Raw genomic sequence first — 23,858 nt, 5'->3', positions numbered from 1 at the left:
TTTAAGTTCGGCGTGGCGATGACCGACGCGGTTTATTTCTTAAATCTGACTAACTCTACGTACAGAAAAGCTCTTAAAATGAAAGCTAGCCCTGTGACCCATATTTGCTGGTATTGTACTTTCGTCAAGTGCAAGTGGAGGGGGAGTGCCCTGTAGTCGCTGACGCGCGACTATGCTACTGTGCGCGTGCACGAGCCGTACGCTCAGATTGATGACCATGCCCAAAATCGTTCTTATTCTGCATGATCGAGCGGTCACCCACTTTTTTACTTAAGTCTCTACAATGTATTATATGTAAATGTATGTTGTAAATGGAATTAAAAAAAAAAAAAAAAACACACACACACACATGCAAGCAGCTGTTCGTGTAGTTGCGTGCAAACGATTGAAATAGCCAAAGCAAAATGTGAGACACTAATGTGTGAATGTCCATACATATGTGCAGATCTATGTATGTTACATACGTATCTACATATGTATGTATGTACATCCGTCTTGCACTGACAGAGCAAGAATTTTAATTAATTGAAAATTATATAACATTTTTAAAAGTCATTTTTTCTTTGTTTAGTGCATTTGGCATTAGGGTTTTCATTAATAACTTTATGCAGCAACAACAAATATCAAATAGTTGGGGACATCACATACACACACCACACACACAACAAACAACAGTTCGTGTCTATGTGTGCGGTTCTCTACGTACGGTTGAAAAAGTAAAGAGAAACATACATATGTATGTATGTATGTATGTATGCCTGTGTATGAATATAGCATGTATGTACATTCGTATTAATGTATACATTGTTTGATTGTAAAAAAAATAATGCTCTAAAAACAACAACAACTGCAAGCCATTGGCTCGCTCTTCTTCTTTCGATTTGACCATTTAATGTTAATTGCAAAGGCAAAACGCCAAAAGTTTACAGTTACCGTCGCTAGGCAACGACTGCGTAAGCGATAGTAAAGCAGAAACCGAATAACGGAGCTACGCATATTCTGCTTCGCATTGCGGGCAGATGTATGTATGTACATATATGAATTGTTCTTATTTATCTCAATAAATAATTAGATTTTATTATTTAAATATTCTGCTTATTGCATTCAAACTTCGATATTTTGATGGTATTGGTGGCTTCAACTATCGAAAGTTTTACTCTAGCAAATTGAGATGAGAATTGTCAGTGCTTTTTGATCGTGGCTCATCGCTGCACGGCATTGACACGAGTGCCGTGTTTCATATTCCGAGTTTGTGCGTGACCGTATTGACTCAATATGGCACGAAAAGACTCAAATGTGAATTTAAAATTAGGATATACCCTTATAATTATTCCCCTTTTTTGCACATAGTCTATCTTAAAACGTTGCATTATCTCTATATATAAAACAGTTTGTCCTGACTAATTGGTGATCAACGCATAGCCCAAACGGTAAAAAATGAAATTTGGACTCAAGTATCCTTTCATAGTATCCATCATAGTGTAGGAGCACACTAAGAAAGGCTTTTGGAAAATTCGATCTCCAAAGGGGGGAAAACGAGCTTTAAAAAATATTAGTTATAGTGGTCATGTTCGTTTAACGAAATAGTTTGGCAAGAACAAAAATGTAACGGACTACTGAACAATTTTTTGTCAAGAACAGAAAATGTTCATTTAAATACCTTAAATGCCTTCCTACTGGTAACTTATAAGGTGAAAACATATGGGTAGGTTATGCACACACAAAATACAATTGGAAACATTATATTGAGCCGGGTTAAGACGGGCAATACCTGCTAGTATATATATATATATATATATTGGTGGTATATATGCTCGATTTATCACAACAACAAAAAAGATCAAATGGCTTACCCAAATGCAACGCGGTCACTGAAAGCAAAGGATGCAATCAAATAACGCAATCTAGTCACACTTCGTGGCTCTAAAATTAACGCTCGTACTTTATTATCGTTCCAACCACCAAGGAAATCGTCGATATTAAAATCATTGATCCGCTTAGTAAGCTGAAAAGGTGACTTCTTTCGAATAAATTCTGAAATTGAAAAATACAATTGTTAGCCAGTAATGGTTTCTTCAAAAATTAAATTAAAATCGCAAATAAACAATAGCAATAAACATCCCCTGTACCCACTCTCATACAAATTTTAAAAGAAGTTATAGTCATATATGTAATCTCTGACCAAGCTCTGCCCCAGCTCTTGTTGTTGCTGCTGCTTTGGCTCAGCTCTGTACTGCATACATGGTCACACATAGACACGCACATGAAGTTCGGTTATTCTAGCTCTTGTACTTGCTCAGATCATTGCGTGCATACGGACGAACGGACGGATGCACATAAGGCATCTATGACTAAAATTTTATGTCCCTAGCTTTTAAAATCGGGAAAAAACGCCCATAGGGGGAAGTGAAATTGGGAAAAAAAAAACTTACGCAGCGTACGCACGTAAGGCATCTTTGTGAAAAATTCTGTGTCTCTAGCTCTTATTGTCTGTGAGATCCAGGTGTATTGTATATTTTTGAAAGTATTTTTGCTTTTAGCCTTTATCGAAAAATAACTTCTCAAACGTCGATAGCAAGATTGTATGAATGGGTAATTTGGGTCGCCGTAGGGATCTGTAGACATCCAGCTTAAACTTTGGTTTCAAAACGATAAAACAATATCTGAAGGAACTGTCACTGGTCGTTAGCTTGAGGCTGGGGTCCATCAGCGAAACTTACGCGTCAAACAAACGATGACAATTACGTAAATAAGACGACGATAAGCCCCATGTTGATTGAATGCTCAACAAATGGAAAATTATAGTCCGGACTGATGAAATAATGATTAACCGACTTGATCTTTATGGTAGAAATTAAATGCAAAGCCAAAAAGCTGTAAAATTACTATCTACCAAAACGTGTCTCAACTAGGGTCCGCGCAAAAAAATATTTGAATGCTTCTCATAGAATGGAATTGGTATCATATTCAGCATCGAGAGAATTCTGACAAGGGAGAAGTAAATGGATATATTGATGGATGTATTGAGAGTTGTTTGGACCTGTAAGCAAGATAATGGCCGAAAACATCCGTCGTGTCTAACGAAACAATCTTTAGACACAAGTTCTGTTAAGGTTGGATGGCCATCGTGCAGTCTTGATCTAAATCCTATTGAGCATTTATCGAATGACATTAAAAAAGTCAGAGCAAATAGAATTTAGATACATTATTCGAAGAAAGCGTGGTCGACACGAATGCCAGCACCTTATAAAGTCAAATGTCGATGCAGCGCTGTTTTATTAAAATATTAAAGATATTTGCATTGATAGCTTTTGTTTTTTGGTTATAATGTTTAAATTTTGTCTTTTCTGTTGTTTACATTTTCGATGTTTCCAATTGTTTGGCTCAGCCAAAACTGATATTTGAACAAAAAACATTCAGAAATAAAATATATAAGGTCTTAACTCAAAATGTTTTTTGTAAATTTATATGACTAAAATTTATATTTTGTGTAAATATTTCAGAGTGCATTACGAATTTAATAAAAAAAAAATTAAGAAAATCACAACTAATGCATTTGTTTCCAATTAGTTGTCAACAACTGTAAGTTGAGCTGACGGAAGGCAAAGGAGCTGGGTTGAGCCAAAAGGACAGATGGTGGGACATTTAAAAATTGAGCATCCAGCTGGCATTTGGATTGGATAATTCATTCGTCCCGTGTTTAAGTTCAAGTGGTAAACACACGCACACAAGCACACTCCCATTGCAACTGCTTAGAAACAAGTAGAAGCCAGCTCAAACAGCAAAGCTGGCACAATCCTAGTAAAAAAAATTATAATGCTTACTACACCCAATGAAGCGGAAATGATATTAATAAATAAGCAGATCTCTTCTACCACTACATTTTAAGTACTAATCTACTAATTTCTAATAGAGGTAATGTACTAGAGATTAAGAAGTCTGAGTTTATTTTAAATAATGTCTGCTCGTGTAGGGGCAACCGTTCTCAGACCATACATCATCGGCACCCATTAAATCTTGAAGCGCAAGAAACAGCCACTGGGGGTATTATTATGTGAGAGTTAAATTAAGTAACAAATGGTATTGTCAATGAGAAATTCATTAAAAAAAATCATGTGCGAAAACCATCAGTACCAGATTGGGTTTCTCGCACAGAGTGGTATTGTCTCGTTGGCAGACTCTTTGCATACTCTTTATCGATTTCTGTAGAAGCAACAAAGATAAAGAGGGGAAGGCGACGTTAAGTACCTTCTCTGTCACAGCACATCACTAAGCAGCTCGCTAGGGAAACCCTTCCTAAGCAGCTTCGCTGATTTAACAAAAATTTAGATCGAGATTATATATTCGAATTTATCAAACATATCGGATGGTTTAGGGCGGACCTTCTACAAAAATAACTATCTAAGGCCTAAGTGGGCAGACAATAACGCACAAGAAATCCCAAATCGGATGGTTGCAAATGTGCACGTTCCATTCATGTCACAAAATTGGACACACTAGTCATCCATTTGCGTAGCCGTGAACACATTTAAAGAAAGATTTTTTTTTTAGAATACAATTAAGAAAAACAAGAGGGAAAGCTACAGTCGAGCAAGCCGGACAGTAAAATAGCCTGTACTCTCCAAAAAAGGAAAATTAAAAAAAAAACAGATTTAAATTAAATTATTTAAAAAGAATTTAATTAATTAATTAAATATACAGGGTGCGCCATCTTTTATGTCGGTATGTAAATATTGAATAACTTTGTCATTAGTGAACCGATTGACTTGAGTAGACCAGTGTTGAAAACCTCAGTTCAAGAAATTGTACAGAACCAAATTAAATAAAAATATCTCATACTTGAAAATCGGTTGTTTATTTTCAAAGATATTCAATGTTCAAAATCAGAGAAAAAACACAAGTTGGTAATTTCTCGGACTTAGGAGAATCTGGATATCAAGTTTGGTTTTTCTTGCTCTTGTACTTGCTGAGATGCAGTTATGGAAAATCAGTGATTGCGTGGGAGAGGGAGGAGGGGGGGGAAATTCCAAAATTCACATTTTCATCATATTCACATAAAATATCTTGGACTAAAATTTGATGTCCCTAGGCCTTATAGTCTCCAGGGTATAGGTGATTATACGAACGGGAAATCGGGAAATCCGCCACAGGGGGAAGTGGGGCAAATCCAAAAAATAAAACAAAATCGTGTAGCGTTCACACATAAGGCATCTTTGTGCAAAATTTGGTGTCTCCTGCTCTTATAGTCTCTGAAATCCAGGTGCTCATAAAGACAGACTGATGGAAACGCGGACAGACAGACATGGCTATATCGACTCGACTTGTCATCCTGATCAATAATATATATACTTTGTGGGGCCTGCCACGCCCCCTTCTGTGTGTTACATTCGCAAACAACTAATATAGCATTTTACCCTTGGGGTACTAGTGGCCCGCCGGGTAACAGGTTGGTTATGAGTTCACATTTCGTTGTATACATTTAAATGCGCGATTTCTTCTTTTTAACCTAGCCGTCTGATGGGCTGCATCTCTTTGCTCTCAAAACACTTGCAAATTGGTCCAGCCGTTCTCGACTTTATAAGTGTTAGTACAAGCACGACTTTGTTATATATATATAGATTACGCTGTTATCTTTGAATTGACATCTACATTACGATGATGAACTTACCAACAACTTTTTGTGTAGAAAAATTATTTTCACGATAAACATAGCTATGACCATCCATAATAAGCAGCAACTTAGGAACATCAGCGACCCCTGTTTTTCTTAAGACAGCAGGTTCATGAGCAGCATTAATTGTAGCAAAATGAATTCCTAAAAAAAAGACGACTATTTTACATGTTTATTATAATAAATATTAAGATCTTACCTAAAGGCTCAAGAGTGTCAATTAGTTTTTTGAATGATCCAACCTGACGAGTGCACCGGAAGCACCAATCATTATAGAACATTAAAACATACAGCGTTTTTGCACTCTTTGGTAGGATAGTGTGATCGAAGTATTTTGTCGTCACTGATAATTTATGATATATGCTTATGTCGTGATCAAAAAAAAAATGTTTTCCAAATAATTCTTCTACCGGATCAAACCCAAACCGTTCATATCTACTATAATCATGTTTTTGTTTAAAAAAATGGGAGTCTTCATCAATTATCCTATGTTGGTCATACATTCGCCGGCGGTCGCTGTCCGATAAGAGTTCGTAGGCCTGCTTTATTTCAATAAACTTTGTTTCAGCATCTGGATGATTGCTTTTATCTGGATGCCTGGAAAAACAATTAACATATATTACAAATTGTCCTATCAAGACTACAAATAATACAAGGAGAAAAAACTTTTAGATTGTGGTTATTGCGGTATTTTCAGTGTTTCACCCATCGGAGCTTCTGCTGTCGGCTACACATATGTATATGTACATGTATGCTATGGCACCCAAATATTAACCCTTATCCATAAACGAATATCATATCCAGCCTCGTTGTCAATTCGAATACATCAAATGAATGCGTAAAGTTGGAGTCTGCACTTATGAGATCTCTAGCTCGTCCATGCGGAATTTGCAAATAACCCACTCTCCATTTCTTCAACTGCAGTACCAATGAGTATATGAAGTCAGGACACTACCTTTATCCCACAGATCGACCGAAAGTTGCGAACGAAATCACAGGCGGATAGAGTTCTATACGGAATATTTATTTCTATGGTAGCTTTCATATAATCCTGGAGATCTGCTTGAGCATCAAATAAAACAGCAGTAATTACATATTTTATTTTTAGATCTTTATTACTTCTACTTAGCACAGTTGTACTAAGCATTAGTGAAGTCAACCCCCAGCTGGTGTTGTTGAAGCAAAACTTGAATTTCAGAAATAAAACGAGGAAATAACAAATTCTCATTCAATGCTCGGAAATTTGGGAACTTTGAAGTTCGTTTTGGTTCGAGTTTGGTTGGGTCAGTATTAAGTCAAAGTACTGCTCTTCGGTGGTAAGTGACAGAGCTTTAAAAGCCTGTTCTGCACCGGGTATTTGCTTATGAGTTTCTCCAAAATAAGGCTAAGCCATCGAATTTCCACAAAAATTACGAATGTGCATTGTTTTGGTTTGGAAGACTTAATGTCGGTTTTGTCAATGATTTGAAAAAAAAAAACAAGTAAAAATGGTAAAGTCGGGTGTCCCGACTTTGAAATACTCTGTACATATGTTTACAATAATTATAGAAAACAAAAAAAAATTAAGAAAATTAAAAAAAAAAATTTGATCGATTTTCGGTATTTGAAGTCACGTAAATGGTGTATAATTGCACATTTACATAGCAATTGCGGCTGTGTGAGTGTATGTATGCCTATGCGCATCAATTCGTGTCTGTGTAAACATGTGTGCAGTCAACGAAAGCACCAGCATCAACAACAGTCGCGGACAGCGCTTGAGCAGCGCTGCAGCAGCAAATATATTTATGGCTATAACTTCTTGTTAAATCGGTTTATCATAGTGAAACTTGGCATACAGACACATAATAACTAACTGGGGGATTTTGCAAATTTTTAGTTCGAAATTCCAAGAATTACGGGAGTTAGAGAAAATCGCAATTTGCGGGGGGGATGGAGGTAAATTCCAAAATATACATTTTCTGCGTATTCACATAAGGCATCTGGGACTAAAATTTTGTGTACCTAGGTCTTATAGTCTCCGAGATATAGGCGATTATACGAATGGAAAATCGGGAAAACCCCCATAGGGGGAAGTGGGGGAGGAAAATCAAAAAAATAAAACAAACTCGTATAGAATACACACATAAGGCATCTTTGTGCAAAATTTGGTGTCTCTATCTATCTATCTCTTATAGTCTCTGAGATCCAGGTGTTCATACGGACAGACGGACAAACAGACAGGGCTAGATCGACTCGTCTCGTCATGCTGATCAAGAATATATATACTTTGTGGGGTCTGCCACGCCTTCTTCTGCCTCTTACATTTTTCAGTACCCGCAAACCTAATATACTTCTGTACATTTCATGTGCAGTAAATCTGAAATACCCCAATATACAAATATTCCAACAAACTAAATGAATCGTAATCTACTCGCTCGATCATTCACTCTATTAAGCTAAGTAAGCTATTCAGTTAAGACTTGGAAAAATTACCTATCGGTCCTTCAACTGTTCCTTCAACAGTTCCTTCAACAGTTCCTTCAACAGTTCCTTCAACAGATAGTTTCAAAGTATTTAATATACGATTTAAAAACTTAAAAGGTACAATAAAAAGTAAACAAAATAAACTTTTAGATGACTTCATATATTTTAATAGTATTAGGAGCTTTATTTTCATATTCACTTTAAAAAACGTTAAACTTAGTTTGTATACTCTCACAAAGAATACAAAAAAAACTGTATACTTGGATTTTCAATATTTTTCCTGCGGCCTGAATAATAATGATTTTCCGGTGGAAAATTCGGTAAACGAAAAGCTATTTGCAATCAACGCACAGCCCAAACGGTAAGAGCTAGGAGGCTGAAAATTTGACACATGTTGTTTTCAGTGGTGTAGGTTTTGGAAAATTCTAACGCCAAAGGGGAGAAAACGGGCTCCAACGTTTGTGTGAAAAATCTACAATTTTCATCCAAATAACTTCAAACTAGGGTTTTCCTGGAGCATGAAAAAGGGGGGTTTTCCGTGGAAAAATTGAAACACAATCAACACCCCACAGCCCAAACGGTAAAAGTAAGGAAACTGAACTTTAGGCTCAAGTATCCTGTCATAATGTAGATGCTCACTAAGAAGGGATTTTGGGGGGGAGCTAGTTTTCAGCTCCAAAATCCACATTTTTTAGCCGATCGACATAAAACTTGGTTTCTGAAATCAATAAAAAAAACTGCATACTCGGTTTTTTTAAATTTTTGGTTGGAGCTTGAATTATTGGGGTTTTCTTGGGGCACAAAAGGAAACCGCGTCAACAGCCCACAGCTCAAACGGTAAGAGCTAGAAAGCTGAAATTTCTGGTCAAGTATCCTATCATAGTGTAAATGTGCATTAAGCGATTTTGGAAAATTCGAGCTCCAAAGGGGGGAAAAGTAGCTCCAAAGTTTGTTTGAAAAATCCGCATTTTTCAACCGATCGACTTAAAACTTAGTTCAAGGATTTTCAAAATATGTATTTTACAAAAGCAGGCAGAACAAACAATACAAAATATCAAACAGTTGGGGACAACTAAGTATAGATACACACACATGCAAGCAGCTGTTCGTGTAGTTGCGTGCAAACGATTGAAATAGCCAAAGCAAAATGTGAGACACTAATGTGTAAATGTCCATACATATGTGCAGATCTATGTATGTACATATGTATCTACATATGTATGTATGTACATTCGTCTTGCACTGACAGAGCAAGAATGTTAATTAATTGAAAATTATGTAACATTTTTAAAAGTAATTTTTTCTTTGTTTAGTGCATTTGGCATTAGGGTTTTCATTAATAACTTTATGCAGCAACAATATCAAATAGTTGGGGACATCACATACACACAACTCACACACACAACAAGCAACAGTTCGTGTCTATATGTGCGGTTCTCTACGTACGGTTGAAAAAGTAAAGAGAAACATACATATATGTATACATATATGTATGTATGTATGCCTGTGTATGAATATAGCATGTATGTATGTACATTCGTATTAATGTATACATTGGGCAATCAAACACAGTTGTTTGATTGTAAAAAAAATAATGCTCTAAAAAGAACAACAACTGCAAGCCATTGGTTCGCTCTTCTTCTTTCGTTTTGACCATTTAATGTTAATTGCAAAGGCAAAACGCCAAAAGTTTACAGTTACCGTCGCTAGGCAACGACTGCGTAAGCGATAGTAAAGCAGAAACTGAATAACGGAGCTACGCATATTCTGCTTCGCATTGCGGGCAGATGTATGTACATATACATACACTAGCAGGTATTGCCCGTCTTAACCCGGCTCAATATAATGTTTCCAATTGTATTTATTTTGTGTGTGCATAACCTACCCATATGTTTTCACCTTATAAGTTACCAGTAGGAAGGCATTTAAGGTATTTAAATGAACATTTTCTGTTCTTGACAAAAAATTGTTCAGTAGTCAGTTACAGTTTTGTTCTTGCCAAACTATTTCGTTAAACGAACATGACCACTATAACTAATATTTTTTAAAGCTCGTTTTCCCCCCTTCGGAGCTAGAATTTTCCAAAAGCCTTTCTTAGTGTGCTCCTACACTATGATGGATACTATGAAAGGCTACTTGAGTCCAAATTTCATCTTTTACCGTTTGGGCTGTGGGTTGATCAGGACAAACTGTTTTATATATAGAGATAACGCAACGTTTTAAGATAGACGATTTGCAAAAAAGGGAGAATAATTATAAGGGTATATCCTAATTTTAAATGCACATTTGAGCCTTTTCGTGCCATATTGAGTCAATACGGTGACGCACAAACTCGGAATATGAAACACGGCACTCGTGTCAATGCCGTGCAGCGATGAGCCACGATCAAAAAGCACTGACAATTCTCATCTCAATTTGCTAGAGTAAAACTTTCGATAGTTGAAGCCACCGATACGATGACGATAGTAATGTTACATTTTTGATGCTTCTAGACTTTAGCAAAGCATTTGACACGGTAGATCATAATATCTTATGTACTAAGTTACACAAATTCTTTAATTTTACAAGCAGTGCTGTAAAATTAATATCGTCCTATTTACATGGACGAAGCCAAGCTGTGACAACCGATAGTGTTATATCAACATTTCTACCTGTAAAACGTGGAGTACCCCAAGGTTCAATCCTTGGTCCACTCCTCTTCTCGTTATATGTTAATGATCTCCCAGCCTCGTTGTCCAATTGCAGTGTTCATATGTACGCTGATGATGTCCAAATGTATGTTAGTTGTCCGTTACGTAGTATAAATGAGTGTGTGAACTTATGCAATGATGAACTGTCAAATGTTAGTAAATGGGCTAAGTGCAATGGCTTGTCACTAAATCCTGGTAAATCGAAATGCATTATAATATATAAAAAGTTACTTAGTACGGAAAACCGTTCTTTGTCCTGGAGTGATCACATATCCAAGGCTGCAGGAAAAACTTATGGCTTACTCAGACAACTTTCGTTGACTCAGCAATTTTTGCCCATAGATATCAGACTATTAATCGCTAAAACCTATCTGATACCCACGCTCTGCTATGGTATCGAAATTTTTAGTAACTGCGATAGTGCCTCTCAGCACAAACTAAATGTAGCATATAATAATATAGCCCGATATGTTTATAATGTAAAGAGGGGAGAGCACATATCCAGTTTGGCACACAGCATTTACCATATGAAGTTTAGAACATGGGTAGATTCTAGAAACTTAATTATGATGCATAAAATTATATATACCAGAGAACCGTGCTATTTATTTGAAAAACTACGTTTTAGTGCATCCTCAAGAACCAATAATATAAACAGTATACGATACAATCTTGGCTGTTCTGAACGGCAGTTCTTTATTCATGCTATTCGCCTGTGGAATCAGCTACCTCAATATTTAAAGAAAATTAGTAGTGCATCGCAATTTAGGGAAAAATTAAATTTGTTCTTAAAAATAAGTAACTAACAACATAAAATATCTACAACATAATATAGTCTATTAGATTTAACTTCAATTTTATAAAATAGGTTAAGCAGGTTAATCAAACCGTCTTAAATTTGTTTAATGAAAATTGTATGTTTCTAGTGACTAGTGCATTAATTTATAAGAATTTATTTCTTGTTGCACTAGGAAATAATAATAAAATAAATAAAATAAAATAAGAACAAATCATATACATACATATATACATCTGCCCGCAATGCGAAGCAGAATATGCGTAGCTCCGTTATTCAGTTTCTGCTTTACTATCGCTTACGCAGTCGTTGCCTAGCGACGGTAACTGTAAACTTTTGGCGTTTTTCCTTTGCAATTAACATTAAATGGTCACAACGAAAGAAGAGCGAGCCAATGACTTGCAGTTGTTGTTGTTGTTTTGTATGTACATGCTACATACATATACAGGCATACATACATATGCATGTACATATGTATGTATGCATGGGCACACATACACACGAACTGTTGCTTGTTGTATGTATGTGTGAGTGTGTGTATGGGATGTCCCCAACTATTTGATATTTGATATACATATGGCAAGTAAAAAACATATTGCTATATTTTAATCGTTGAATGCCAATTTGTTGATATAGTTATGTTGATTACATTACCCAAATTTGAAATCATACATACTATACATACAGACGTATGTACGTATGTAATACATATGGTGCTGGTGTAATTCATAATGCGAAATTCTTTCTAAGGGGAGCAATGTCCCCCCTGCCCAACCTGCGTACGCCCTTGTAGTCCATTGTCCTAAAAACCCCTTATGCCAAATGTACTAAACAAAGAAAAATTAAAATAATTAATTAACATTTCTTGCCCTGTCAGTGCAAGACGAATGTACTTTTATACATATGTATGTATGTATGTACATACATGTGTACAAATGAACATTCACACATTAGTGTCTCACATTTTGCTTTGGCTACTTCAACCGTTTGCACGCAACTACACGAACAGCTGCATGTATGTATGTATGTGTGTGTGTGTATGTATACTTAGTTGTCCCCAACTGTTTGATATTTTGTATTGTTTGTTCTGCCTGCATTTGTAAAATGCATATTTTAAAAATCGTTAGATGCAAAGTTGTAATTTTAGTTACGTAGATTATATTACCCAAATTTGAAATCGATCTGACAAAATTTATAACACAAACTTTTCATTTGAAAAAATTAATAAATATTAAAACACCAATAATTCAAGCTCCAACACAAATTTCGAAAAACCGAGTATGCAGTTTTGTTTGTATTCTTTTATAGATTAAAACCAAATTTAAAGTTGATCGATTCAGAAATGCAGAATTTTCAAAAAAAAATTGGAGCTACTTTTCCCCCCTTTGGAGATCGAATTTTCCAAAATCCCTTCTTAGTGCGCATCTACACCATTATAGGATACTTGAGCCCAAATTTCAGTTTCCTAGCTTTTACCGTTTGGGCTGTGGGGTGTTGATTGTGTTTAAATTTTTCCACGGAAAACCCCCCCTTTTTCATGCCCCAGGAAAAATGGTGAAAAACCAAGTATACAGTTTTTCTTGTATTCTTTTTGAGAGTATACAAACTAAGTTTGAAGTTAATTGGATGAAAATTGTAGATTTTTCATACAAACGTTGGAGCCCGTTTTCTCCCCTTTGGCGTTAGAATTTTCCAAAACCGCTTCTTAGTGCTCACCTACACCACTGAAGACAACATGTGTCAAATTTTCAGCCTCCTAGCTCTTACCATTTGGGCTGTGCGTTGATTGCAGATAGCTTTTCGTTTACCGAATTTTCCACCGGAAATCATTATTATTCAGGCCGCAGGAAAAATATTGAAAATCCAAGTATACAGTTTTTCTTGGAATTGTTCTGAGAGTATACAAATTAAGTTTGAAGTTAATCGGATAAAAATTTTAGATTTTTCATACAAACGTTGGAGCTCGTTTTCCCCCCTTTGGAGCTCGAATTTTCCGAAACCCCTTCTTAGTGCTCACTTTCACTATAAGAGGGATCTTGTGTCCAAATTTCAGCTTCCTAGCTCTTACCGTTTGGGCTGTGCGTTGATTGCCAATCAGTCAGTCAGTCAGTCAGGACAAACTGTTTTATATATATAGAGATATATGATTTGTTCTTATTGATCTCAATAAATAATTAGATTTTATTATTTAAATATTCTGCTTATTGCATTCAAACTTCGATATTTTGATGGTATCGGTGGCTTCAACTATCGAAAGTTTTACTCTAGCAAATTGAGATGAGAATTGTCAGTGCTTTTTGATCGTGGCTCATCGCTGCACGGCATTGACACGAGTGCCGTGTTTCATATTCCGAGTTTGTGCGTGACCGTATTGACTCAATATGGCACGAAAAGACTCAAATGTGAATTTAAAATTAGGATATACCCTTATAATTATTCCCCTTTTTTGCACATAGTCTATCCTAAAACGTTGCGTTATCTCTATATATAAAACAGTTTGTCCTGACTAATTGGTGATCAACGCACAGCCCAAACAGTAAAAGATGAAATTTGGACTCAAGTATCCTTTCATAGTATCCATCATAGTGTAGGAGCACACTAAGAAAGGCTTTTGGAAAATTCTAGCTCCAAAGGGGGGAAAACTAGCTCCAAAGTTTGTTTGAAAAATCCACATTTTTCAACCGATCGACTTAAAACTTGGTTTCTAAAATCAGTAAAGGAATACAAATAAAATTGTATACTCGGTTTTTTGAAATTTGTCTTGGAGACTGAATTATTGGGGCTTTCATGGGGCACAAAAGGAAACCGCGTCAACAGCCCATAGCCCAAACGGTAAAAGTTAGAAAGCTGAAATTTGGGCTCAAGTATCCTGTCATAATGTAGGTGCTCACTAAGAAGGGATTTTGGAAAATTCGAGCTCCAAAGGGGGGAAAACTAGCTCCAAAGTTTGTTTGAAAAATCTACATTTTTCAACCGATCGACTTAAAACTTTGCTTCTAAAATCAATTAAGGAATACAAATAAAATTGCATACTTGGTTTTTTTTAAATATGTTTTGGACCTTGAATTATTGGGGTTTTAATATTTCTTCACTTTTTTTCAAATGAAAGGTTTGTGTTATAAATTTTGTCCGTATGTATACATATGTATGTACATAAATGTATACATATTTATTATGTACACCCATGGAATTGGGTGCCTTGGGGATTCCAAGGGCCCATCCAACAGGCACAGCCTGAAAATGAAAATGTGTGTACACACACACACATAAGCAACAGTTTATACATTATACAGTACATTGATAATAAGCAAAACAATTAAAATAATCTATATATATAAAACAGTTTGTCCTGACTGACTGACTGATCGGTGACCAACGCACAGCCCAAACGGTAAAAGCTAGGAAGCTGATTTTGACTCAAGTATCCTTTTTTAGTGAATGTGGGCGATAAGAAGCGGTTTTGGAAAATTCGAGCTCCAAAAGGGGGGAAACAGGCTCCAAAGTTTGTATGAAAAATCTACAATTTTGATCTGATTAACTTCAAATTTGTTTTTATCTATATATATAAAACAGTTTGTCCTGACTGACTGACTGACTGGTTGGTGATCAACGCACAGCCCAAACGGTAAAGGCTAGGAAGCTGAAATTTGGACTCAAGTATCCTTTCATAGTCTAGGTGCCCACTAAGAAGGGATTTTTGGAAAACTCGAGCTCCAAAGGGAGGAAAACAGGGTCCAAAGTTTGTATGAAAAATATACAGTTTTCATCTGATTAACTTTAAACTTAGTTTGTATACTCTCAGAAATTCCAAGAACAACTGTATACTTAGTTTTTTGATATTTTTTGGGGTCTAAAATATGGGAGTTTTCCTGTAAAAAAATGTTGGGGCACAAAAGGAAACCGCGTCAACAGCCCACAGCCCAAACGGTAAGAGCTAGAAAACTGAAATTTCTGGTCAAGTATCCTATCATAGTGTAAATGTGCATTAAGCGATTTTGGAAAATTCGAGCTCCAAAGGGGGGAAAAGAAGCTCCAAAATTTGGTTGAAAAATCTACAGTTTTCATCTGATTAACTTTAAACTTAGTTTGTATACTCTCAGAAATTCCAAGAAAAACTGTATACTTGGTTTTTTGATATTTTTTTGGGGCCCAAACTATGGGAGTTTTCCTGTAAAAAAATGTTGGGGCACAAAAGCAAACCGCGTCAACAGCCCACAGCCCACACGGTAAGAGCTAGAAAGCTGAAATTTCTGGTCAAGTATCCTATCATAGTGTAAATGTGCATTAAGCGATTTTGGAAAATTCGAGCTCCAAAGGGGGAAAAGTAGCTCCAAAGTTTGTTTGAAAAATCCGCATTTTTCAACCGATCGACTTAAAACTTAGTTTCTAAAATCAATTAAGGAATACAAACAAAACTGCATACTTCGATTTTCGAAATTTGTGTTGGACCTTGAATTATTGGGGTTTTAATATTTATTCACTATTTCAAATGAAAAGTTTGTGTTATAAATTTAGTCCGATCGATTTAAAATTTGGGTAATGTAATCTACGTAACTAAATCTACAACTTTGCATTCAAGGATTTTCAAAATATGCATTTTACAAAAGCAGGCAGAACAAACAATACAAAATATCAAACAGTTGGGAACAACTAAGTATACATAGACACACACACATGCAAGCAGCTGTTCGTGTAGTTGCGTGCAAACGATTGAAATAGCCAAAGCAAAATGTGAGACACTAATGTGTAAATGTCCATAGATACATATGTATGTGCACATCTATGTATGTACATATGTACCTACATATGTATGTATGTACATTCGTCTTGCACTGACAGAGCAAGAAATGTTAATTAATTTAAAATTATATACACTCACACACACAACAAGCAACAGTTCGTGTCTATGTGTGCGGTTCTCTACGTAAGGTTGAAAAAGTAAAGAGAAACATACATATGTATGTATGTATGTATGTATGCCTGTGTATGAATATAGCATGTATGTACATTCGTATTAATGTATAGATTGGGCAATCGAACACAGTTGTTTGATTGTAAAAAAAATAATGCTCTAAAAACAACAACAACTGCAAGCCATTGGCTCGCTCTTCTTCTTTCGTTTTGACCATTTAATGTTAATTGCAAAGGCAAAACGCCAAAAGTTTACAGTTACCGTCGCTAGGCAACGACTGCGTAAGCGATAGTAAAGCAGAAACCGAATAACGGAGCTACGCATATTCTGCTTCGCATTGCGGGCAGATGTATGTATGTACATACATATATGATTTGTTCTTATTGATCTCAATAAATAATTAGATTTTATTATTTAAATATTCTGCTTTTTGCATTCAAACTTCGATATTTTGATGGTATCGGTGGCTTCAACTATCGAAAGTTTTACTCTAGCAAATTGAGATGAGAATTGTCAATGATTTTAGATCGTGGCTCATCGCTGCACGGCATTGACACGAGTGCCGTGTTTCATATTCCGAGTTTGTGCGTGACCGTATTGACTCAATATGGCACGAAAAGACTCAAATGTGAATTTAAAATTAGGATATACCCTTATAATTATTCCCCTTTTTTGCACATCTTAAAACGTTGCGTTATCTCTATATATAAAAAAGTTTGTCCTGACTAATTGGTGATCCAAAGGGGGGAAAACGAGCTTTAAAAAATATTAGTTATAGTGGTCATGTTCGTTTAACGAAATAGTTTGGCAAGAACAAAAATGTAACGGACTACTGAACAATTTTTTGTCAAGAACAGAAAATGTTCATTTAAATACCTTAAATGCCTTCCTACTGGTAACTTATAAGGTGAAAACATATGGGTAGGTTATGCACACACAAAATAAATACAATTGGAAACATTATATTGAGCCGGGTTAAGACGGGCAATACCTGCTAGTTAATGACATATTTAAACTACATATATCGACTTGGTATAAACCGTCTGTCGATCACCAACAATTACCATGAGCTACATAGGTTACTACTTGGTAGATCGTTGGCCGTAAAGTTCGGATAATATGTTGGTGGTACTGCAAACCTTAATCAATAATTAATTTACCGCAGTCTGCAATTTTGGTTTTTTATTCAATTATATTTTTATACCCTGTACCCAAAGGGTCAACTAGTTTTGTGCGAATGTATGTAACACACAGAAGGAACACTCCTAAGAGTATATATATTATTGATCAGTATGACAAGACAAGTCGATATAGCCATGTTCGTCTGTCTGTAGTAGTATTTCGATTTCATATTTGATAATTACATTCCGTTAGTGATTATGTGTCCGTATGCCAAGTTTCATTACGTTTATTATGAAGAAGCTTTGCCCGCAGCTGTTGTTGTTGTTTCTGCTTTGACTTATTCATGTACTGCATTTACTACTGCAAATGTATGCTGTTAAAACTGTACATAAAAATGTCTTCACTTTCCATGTTTGTATGTACATATGTATTGAATATTTTTCATTTAATTTAATAAATTAATTTAATTTAAAAAAACAATATATTTTTTTTTTTTTTTGCGGAGAGTACAGGGTATTTTACTCTCGGGCTTGCTCGACTTTAGCGTTCGCTCTTCATTTAAAAATCTCCTAAATGTATCTGAACCCTATATCTGAGTGCATGTTTTAGATATATTTATTTTTCTCGTTTATAATTTGACATGTGCCGATAAAGTGAAGAGATTTCACAGGTCACATAACCGTTTGAACGGGGATTCTCTGACTTGCTTGGAGAAGAAACTTCATTCTAGTAGCGACATCGATATGTGTGGGCATTTGATGTCTTTTATATTTAAAATAAATAGATTAAGTCGAAAAATATTTGAAGTCTAGATTTAAGTTGGTTGTAAATAATTATAAATGCACTCGAAAGTGTATTAATTTGTAATAACAGCTGTAATTAGGTTAGTCTTTTGCTCTGTCTTGCTCGCTGTTAACTTAAGGTCCACAGCATATGTGCGTATGTTAAGCCTTTCATTGTTAGTCGAAGTTGGAAGTCGAATTGTGCGGACGTTATTATTTCGTTTCTGTGCTCTTTAGTATATAAGTCAGTGCATTCGTGGTTTATAAGTACATAATACATTTATCTACATTTCAGCTTAATTGTTGCAACGAGGGTCGATCTGTTTTAATATTTCGTGTACTGAGTCCTAGGTGGTAGAGTGGGATATGTCCAAAGCAACGCCATATCCGCTGGACAAGTTCAGCCAGGAGGGGATGAATTAACTGGTTTCCCTAAAATCCAGGATTTTAGGGTTTACCATAAGCATGGTATTTTGTATGTATAACAAGAAAGGAATGCTAAAGTCGAGCGAACTAAACTCTTAAATACCCTCAAATACCCCCAGTTAGTGATTATGTGCCCGAATGCCAAGTTTCACTATGATAGACCGATTTAACAAGAAGTTATAGAAGTTGGTGCTTTGGTTGACTGCAAACATGCTCACACAGGCACGAATAGACATGCATCCACTCACTCGCAATTGCTATATTAATGTGCAATTATACACCCTTTACGTGAGTTCGAAAACCGAGAGAGGTAAAATCGATGATAATTTTTTTAAATTTTGTTAATTTTTTTAATTTCTATAATTATTCTAAACACATGTAAAGAATATTTCAAAGTCGGGACATCCGACTTTAGCTTCCCTACTTGTTTTGCAATATGGATAATTTAGAATATTCTTCAGCAACCTAAAAAATTTAATGAAGAGAAGCGCTGCAATTTTTCGACTTCCTGCTGTTAAAGTAACTTTTGTTTGTATTAAAAGAATTTCCACTCATCTCCGTGACAGTGACGCGTTTGTTGTGGTAGGTGATTTTAATTTGCCTAACATAGAAAAGTAATTTTTGAATGAATTATTGCATTGCCTGTTGGACCTTTCTTTGTTTCAAATTATTTCTATACCTAATCACCTAAGCCAAATTTTTGATCTCGTCTATGTCACTGACCCTAGTAGCGCAGTTGTCTCTAGGTCTTCACCCCTGTCAGTGTCTGAAGATACTTACCACTCTACTTTAGAAATCTCCCTATCATTTTAAAATCACACATTTATTCCCACACTTTGCTTTCGCAAAGGAAATTTGTCTGCTTATTGAACTTATTTTAGCAACTAATTGGTCCTTTTTGTATAGTGCGGTTGATGTCAACATAGCCGTCATACTTATGCTTAGAAAAGTAATTATAGAAATTTAAAAAAAAATGTTGATCGATTTTACCTCTCTCGGTATTCCAACTCACGTAAACGGTGTATAATTGCACATTTACAAATCAATTGCGTCTATGTGAGTGTATGAATGTCTATGCGTGTCTATTCGTATCTGTGTTAGCATGCTTGCAGACAACCAAAGCACCAGCATCAACAAAAGCTGCAGGCAGCGCTTGGGCAGCAAATATATTTATTGCTATAACTTCTTGTTAAATCGTGTTTCTAGCTCGTATAGTCTCTGAGATCCAGGTGTTCATACGGGCTAGATCGACTCGTCTTGTCACGCTGATCAAGAATATATATACTTTGTGGGGTCTGCCACGCCTCCTTCTCCCTGTAACATTTTCAGCTCGCGCAAACCTAATATACTCTTGTACATTTCATGTATATAAAATATAGTTTGCACCACCTCTGTAAATCTGTCATATCTCCGGCTCAACATGGTTTCAGAAAGAGACGGTCTACTACGACCAATTTCCTGGAATTTACTTCCATGTTGTTGTTTGTTGAGTTAGCCCCTAGTCATAAACTAGTAGCTGAGTATTTTACAATCGGTACTTTAACCAAGTGTAATTCGGAGGAGCTGAAAGGAAATGTGAGATCAGAGCTGCACGAGTGCTCTTGTGGTTCTGTCTGTTTATTGATTGAAATGCAAGGGTTTATATACAAAATTGAGAATGTGCGTAGGTCTAATTATTACTAATAAACATAAACAAAGCATTTATTCTAATGCAGACTGATGTCGTTTACACTGACTTCAGTAAAGCAGACTCTGTGAACCATGATCTTCTTATCTTTAAGCTAAGTCGCATAGGATTTCCCTCCACTTTTTTGTGTTGGATTTCATCTTATCTTAGAAACAGACCCAACGGATCTTGCTTAGGTCGCACATTTCTAAGCCCGTGTTTGCATCATCAGGTGTGGCTCAAGGTAGCCATCGTGGCCCTTTACTTTTTAAATTATTTATTAATGACCTCCTCTCTCTACCTTGTCACACTCTCATATTCTTATGTATGCTGATGATGTGAAACTTATTCTGACTTACAAAGACCCTTCTCATTTTCATCGCCTGCAGGATGATCTGAACTGCACAACAGCCATTATAATGATCTTTCACATTTACTTTCGACAGGACTCTCTCTCTGTTCTATCAAAATTATTCTTTATATTTATCTTCGGGGAAATCTCTGACCACTTACGACTGTGATGTGGCATTTCAATTTTCGCCCCACCGGATTGGAGATTTCCCTCTTTCTCTTTCCAACTTTCTCTTCCCCTGTTTCTCTAGCCCTCTCTTTCCATCTTTCTTTTTTAGGCTTTGTTATCTTTTAAGTTTAGACTATAATGCTATATTAAGTCATATCTTCATTTAAATTTTTATAGCCTGTACCCAAAGGGTGAAAGGCACGTGATGTAAAACTGAACATAAACATGTCTTCTAATTGAATTTAATTACTTATTTAATTAAATTCACTTTTTTTAATAATTTAATCTGGCTTCAGCACGCCCTTGTTTTCAAATTGGTCCTAGAAGGTCAAGGGCAGGTTTCACACGACCCCTCTTCGTTTTAATTGGACTCTTTTCCAATCTGATGGGTTCGAGCTGCTGGTGAAATATGATTGCTTTCCTCCGAGGCTTTTGCTCCTCTCTCTCCAGTTTGCCGTCCTTATGCTCCACATTTACCAAATCGCTCGGCGACCCTTGGGTCTTTCCCAACATGACCTCCTTATCAGCGGTTTTACAAGATGCGATTGAGCCGTTTCGAGTAACTTCCGCTTCTGAGAATTTCGCCATTTTGCGCTGCGTGTACCAAAGTAAACAGGACTTTAAATAAAAAAAAAAAACAGAACAAATGGTTTTTTCGGCAAAATCAATTTATTTTATTCAAAATAGTCTCCTTCTGGTTCAGGAATCGATGTTTTGGAAATGTTCAATTCCAATTCCATCAATGATGATTTTGACTGATTTTTGATGAATTCACGCACAGTTTCAATGGAATTTTCGGTGATCACGAATTTTGATTGGCCCACATGTTGATCGTCATTTATGTCCTCACGACCACTTTGAAAACGTTGAAACCACTCGTGCACTCTGCTACGGGATAGGCAATCATCGCCTTAATTTTGTATCATCAATAGCCTAGCAATATTTGAGCAAAAATGACATATGCATCCTGCCCAATGGTACCCTTTTCTTTAATGATATGGATACTTTCCATTGCTGTATCCAAAAACTTGCGTATGCTTTCCTCTGACTCATGATTCAGTGGTTCCAGCTCATAAATCGTGCGCAGACGATCGGCGAATATTTTCATATCGCTTGCAAATTAGCTCCCATGCTGCATCATAGTTTGCTGGCTGATCCGTTCAGCAGGTGGCCAACTACCATCTTCGCCTCTCCCTTGAGTCTTTAAGTAATTAAGTTTCCTTGCGTTGCTGAGATCTTTCCTTTCGTGTATGGCCTCCTTGAACAGCTCGTAAAATATTGTCCAGTCTTCTGAGTTGCCGTTTAAATTGGGAATCTTTATTTTGAGCAACCTCTTCTTTCAGTATCTTGATGTTATTTGCTTTTCTGTCAATTTTCCGGCAAAGAAGGCTAACTTCTTCTCTCAGCAAATCGATTTCGTCTATATTAAAGGCGAAACTTTCATATCTGCTTACCAATTTATCGAGCGTGCCTTGGACAGCTGACCATAAAACTTGCATCCTATCCTTGGCATCTAGAAGTTCCACGATATCATTACCCATTAGGCATTTGTGCACCTGTGTAAGGTATTGCCTGAGGCGCTCTGCCCGTTTGTCTGCCATCTCAACCAGTTGATCAACTGGGCTTGAATTCCGAGATGTGCAATCAACGTCCACTTCAGGAACAATTGAAGCGCGTGCAATTTCAGCCTCCACTTCAGGTACTTTTGAAGCGGTTGGAATTTCTCTGACAGAGGTTTTGGGCTGACTCATCTCTTCGACCTTTACAATGACTCCCTATATTGTTTGATGCGAGCCATGGTGGCGTCGAAGATCCTCTCGTTGAAATACTGGTGGTCGATCACTCCACCTTTGACGAGGGCTGAGTTGTTGTTTGTAACTTTATCAGACAGCATTGCGATTATTGTTTGTTTTTAAAGGTTTTGGTGTAACAATTGATAGAATCTTTAAAGAAAATTTAGTTTAGTCGCCTGGAGAGAACTTGTTTCGCTAATAACTTTTCTTAGGATTGACCGAATTGGATAAAATTAAACAACAGTAGATAATTATATATAAATTATGTCTGCAAAGTTTGGTTTAGGTAGCATTTGAACTGTGGACGCTATTGATTCTGTAGTGGGGGAAGGGGGGGAAAATTCCAAAAAATAAAATAAGCTCGTCCTTTCTCGGACCTAGGACAATCTGGATACCAACTTTGGTTGTTCCACCTTTTATAGTTATTGAGATCCTTGCGTTCATCCAGACGGACAGACGGACGGACAAGTCTAGATTGATTTTTTCCTCGTCATGCTGATTCAGAATATCCATACTTTATGGGGTCGGAGATGCTTCCTTTTGCGTCTATGTGAGTGTATGTATGTTTATGATCGTATATTCGTGTCTTTGTAAGCATGTTCGCAGTCAACCAAAGCACCAGCATCAACAACAGCCGCGGGCAGCGCTTGAGCAGCGCTGCAGCAGCAAATATATTTATGGCTATAACTTCTTGTTAAATCGGTATATCATGATCTTGGCATACGGACACATAATTACTAACTGGGGGTATTTGCAAAATTTTAGTTCGAAATTATAAGAATTACGGGAGTTAGAGAAAATCGCGATTTGCATGGGAGAAGGAGGGATATTCCAAAATACACATTTTCTGCGTATTCACATAAGGCATGTGGGGCGGAAAATCAAAATAATAAAACAAACTTGCACAGCGTACACACATAACCCATCTAGTCTCTGAGATCCAGGTGTTCATACGGGCATACGGACAGGGCTAGATCGACTCTTCTCGTCATGCTGACCACGCCTCCTTCTGCCTGT

General features: G+C 36.4%; 1 protein-coding gene across 2 annotated transcripts in view; it reads right to left on the bottom strand.

The window, feature by feature from the left end:
• Positions 1-23,858, bottom strand: part of LOC115628077 (dnaJ homolog subfamily C member 16) — a 91,120-nt gene that overhangs the window by 61,149 nt on the left and 6,113 nt on the right. The window contains exons 2-4 of one of the 2 annotated variants that reach the window (XM_030524050.1): positions 5,871-6,268; positions 5,669-5,815; positions 1,854-2,034 (exon numbers count right to left, since the gene is read on the bottom strand). In XM_030524050.1, coding sequence (XP_030379910.1) covers positions 1,854-2,034; positions 5,669-5,815; positions 5,871-6,268 — 726 coding nt within the window. The remainder of the gene's footprint in view (positions 1-1,853; positions 2,035-5,668; positions 5,816-5,870; positions 6,269-23,858) is intronic. The other variant, XM_030524051.1, reaches the window with a different exon arrangement.

The sequence above is a fragment of the Scaptodrosophila lebanonensis genome, unplaced genomic scaffold (genome assembly GCF_003285725.1).
Source record: "Scaptodrosophila lebanonensis strain 11010-0011.00,11010-0021.00 unplaced genomic scaffold, SlebRS2 tig00000101-arrow-pilon, whole genome shotgun sequence".
NCBI classification, from domain to species: domain Eukaryota; kingdom Metazoa; phylum Arthropoda; class Insecta; order Diptera; family Drosophilidae; genus Scaptodrosophila; species Scaptodrosophila lebanonensis.
The sequence above is the reverse complement of the archived record's forward strand: the minus strand, read 5'-3'. Positions and strand labels throughout refer to the sequence as shown.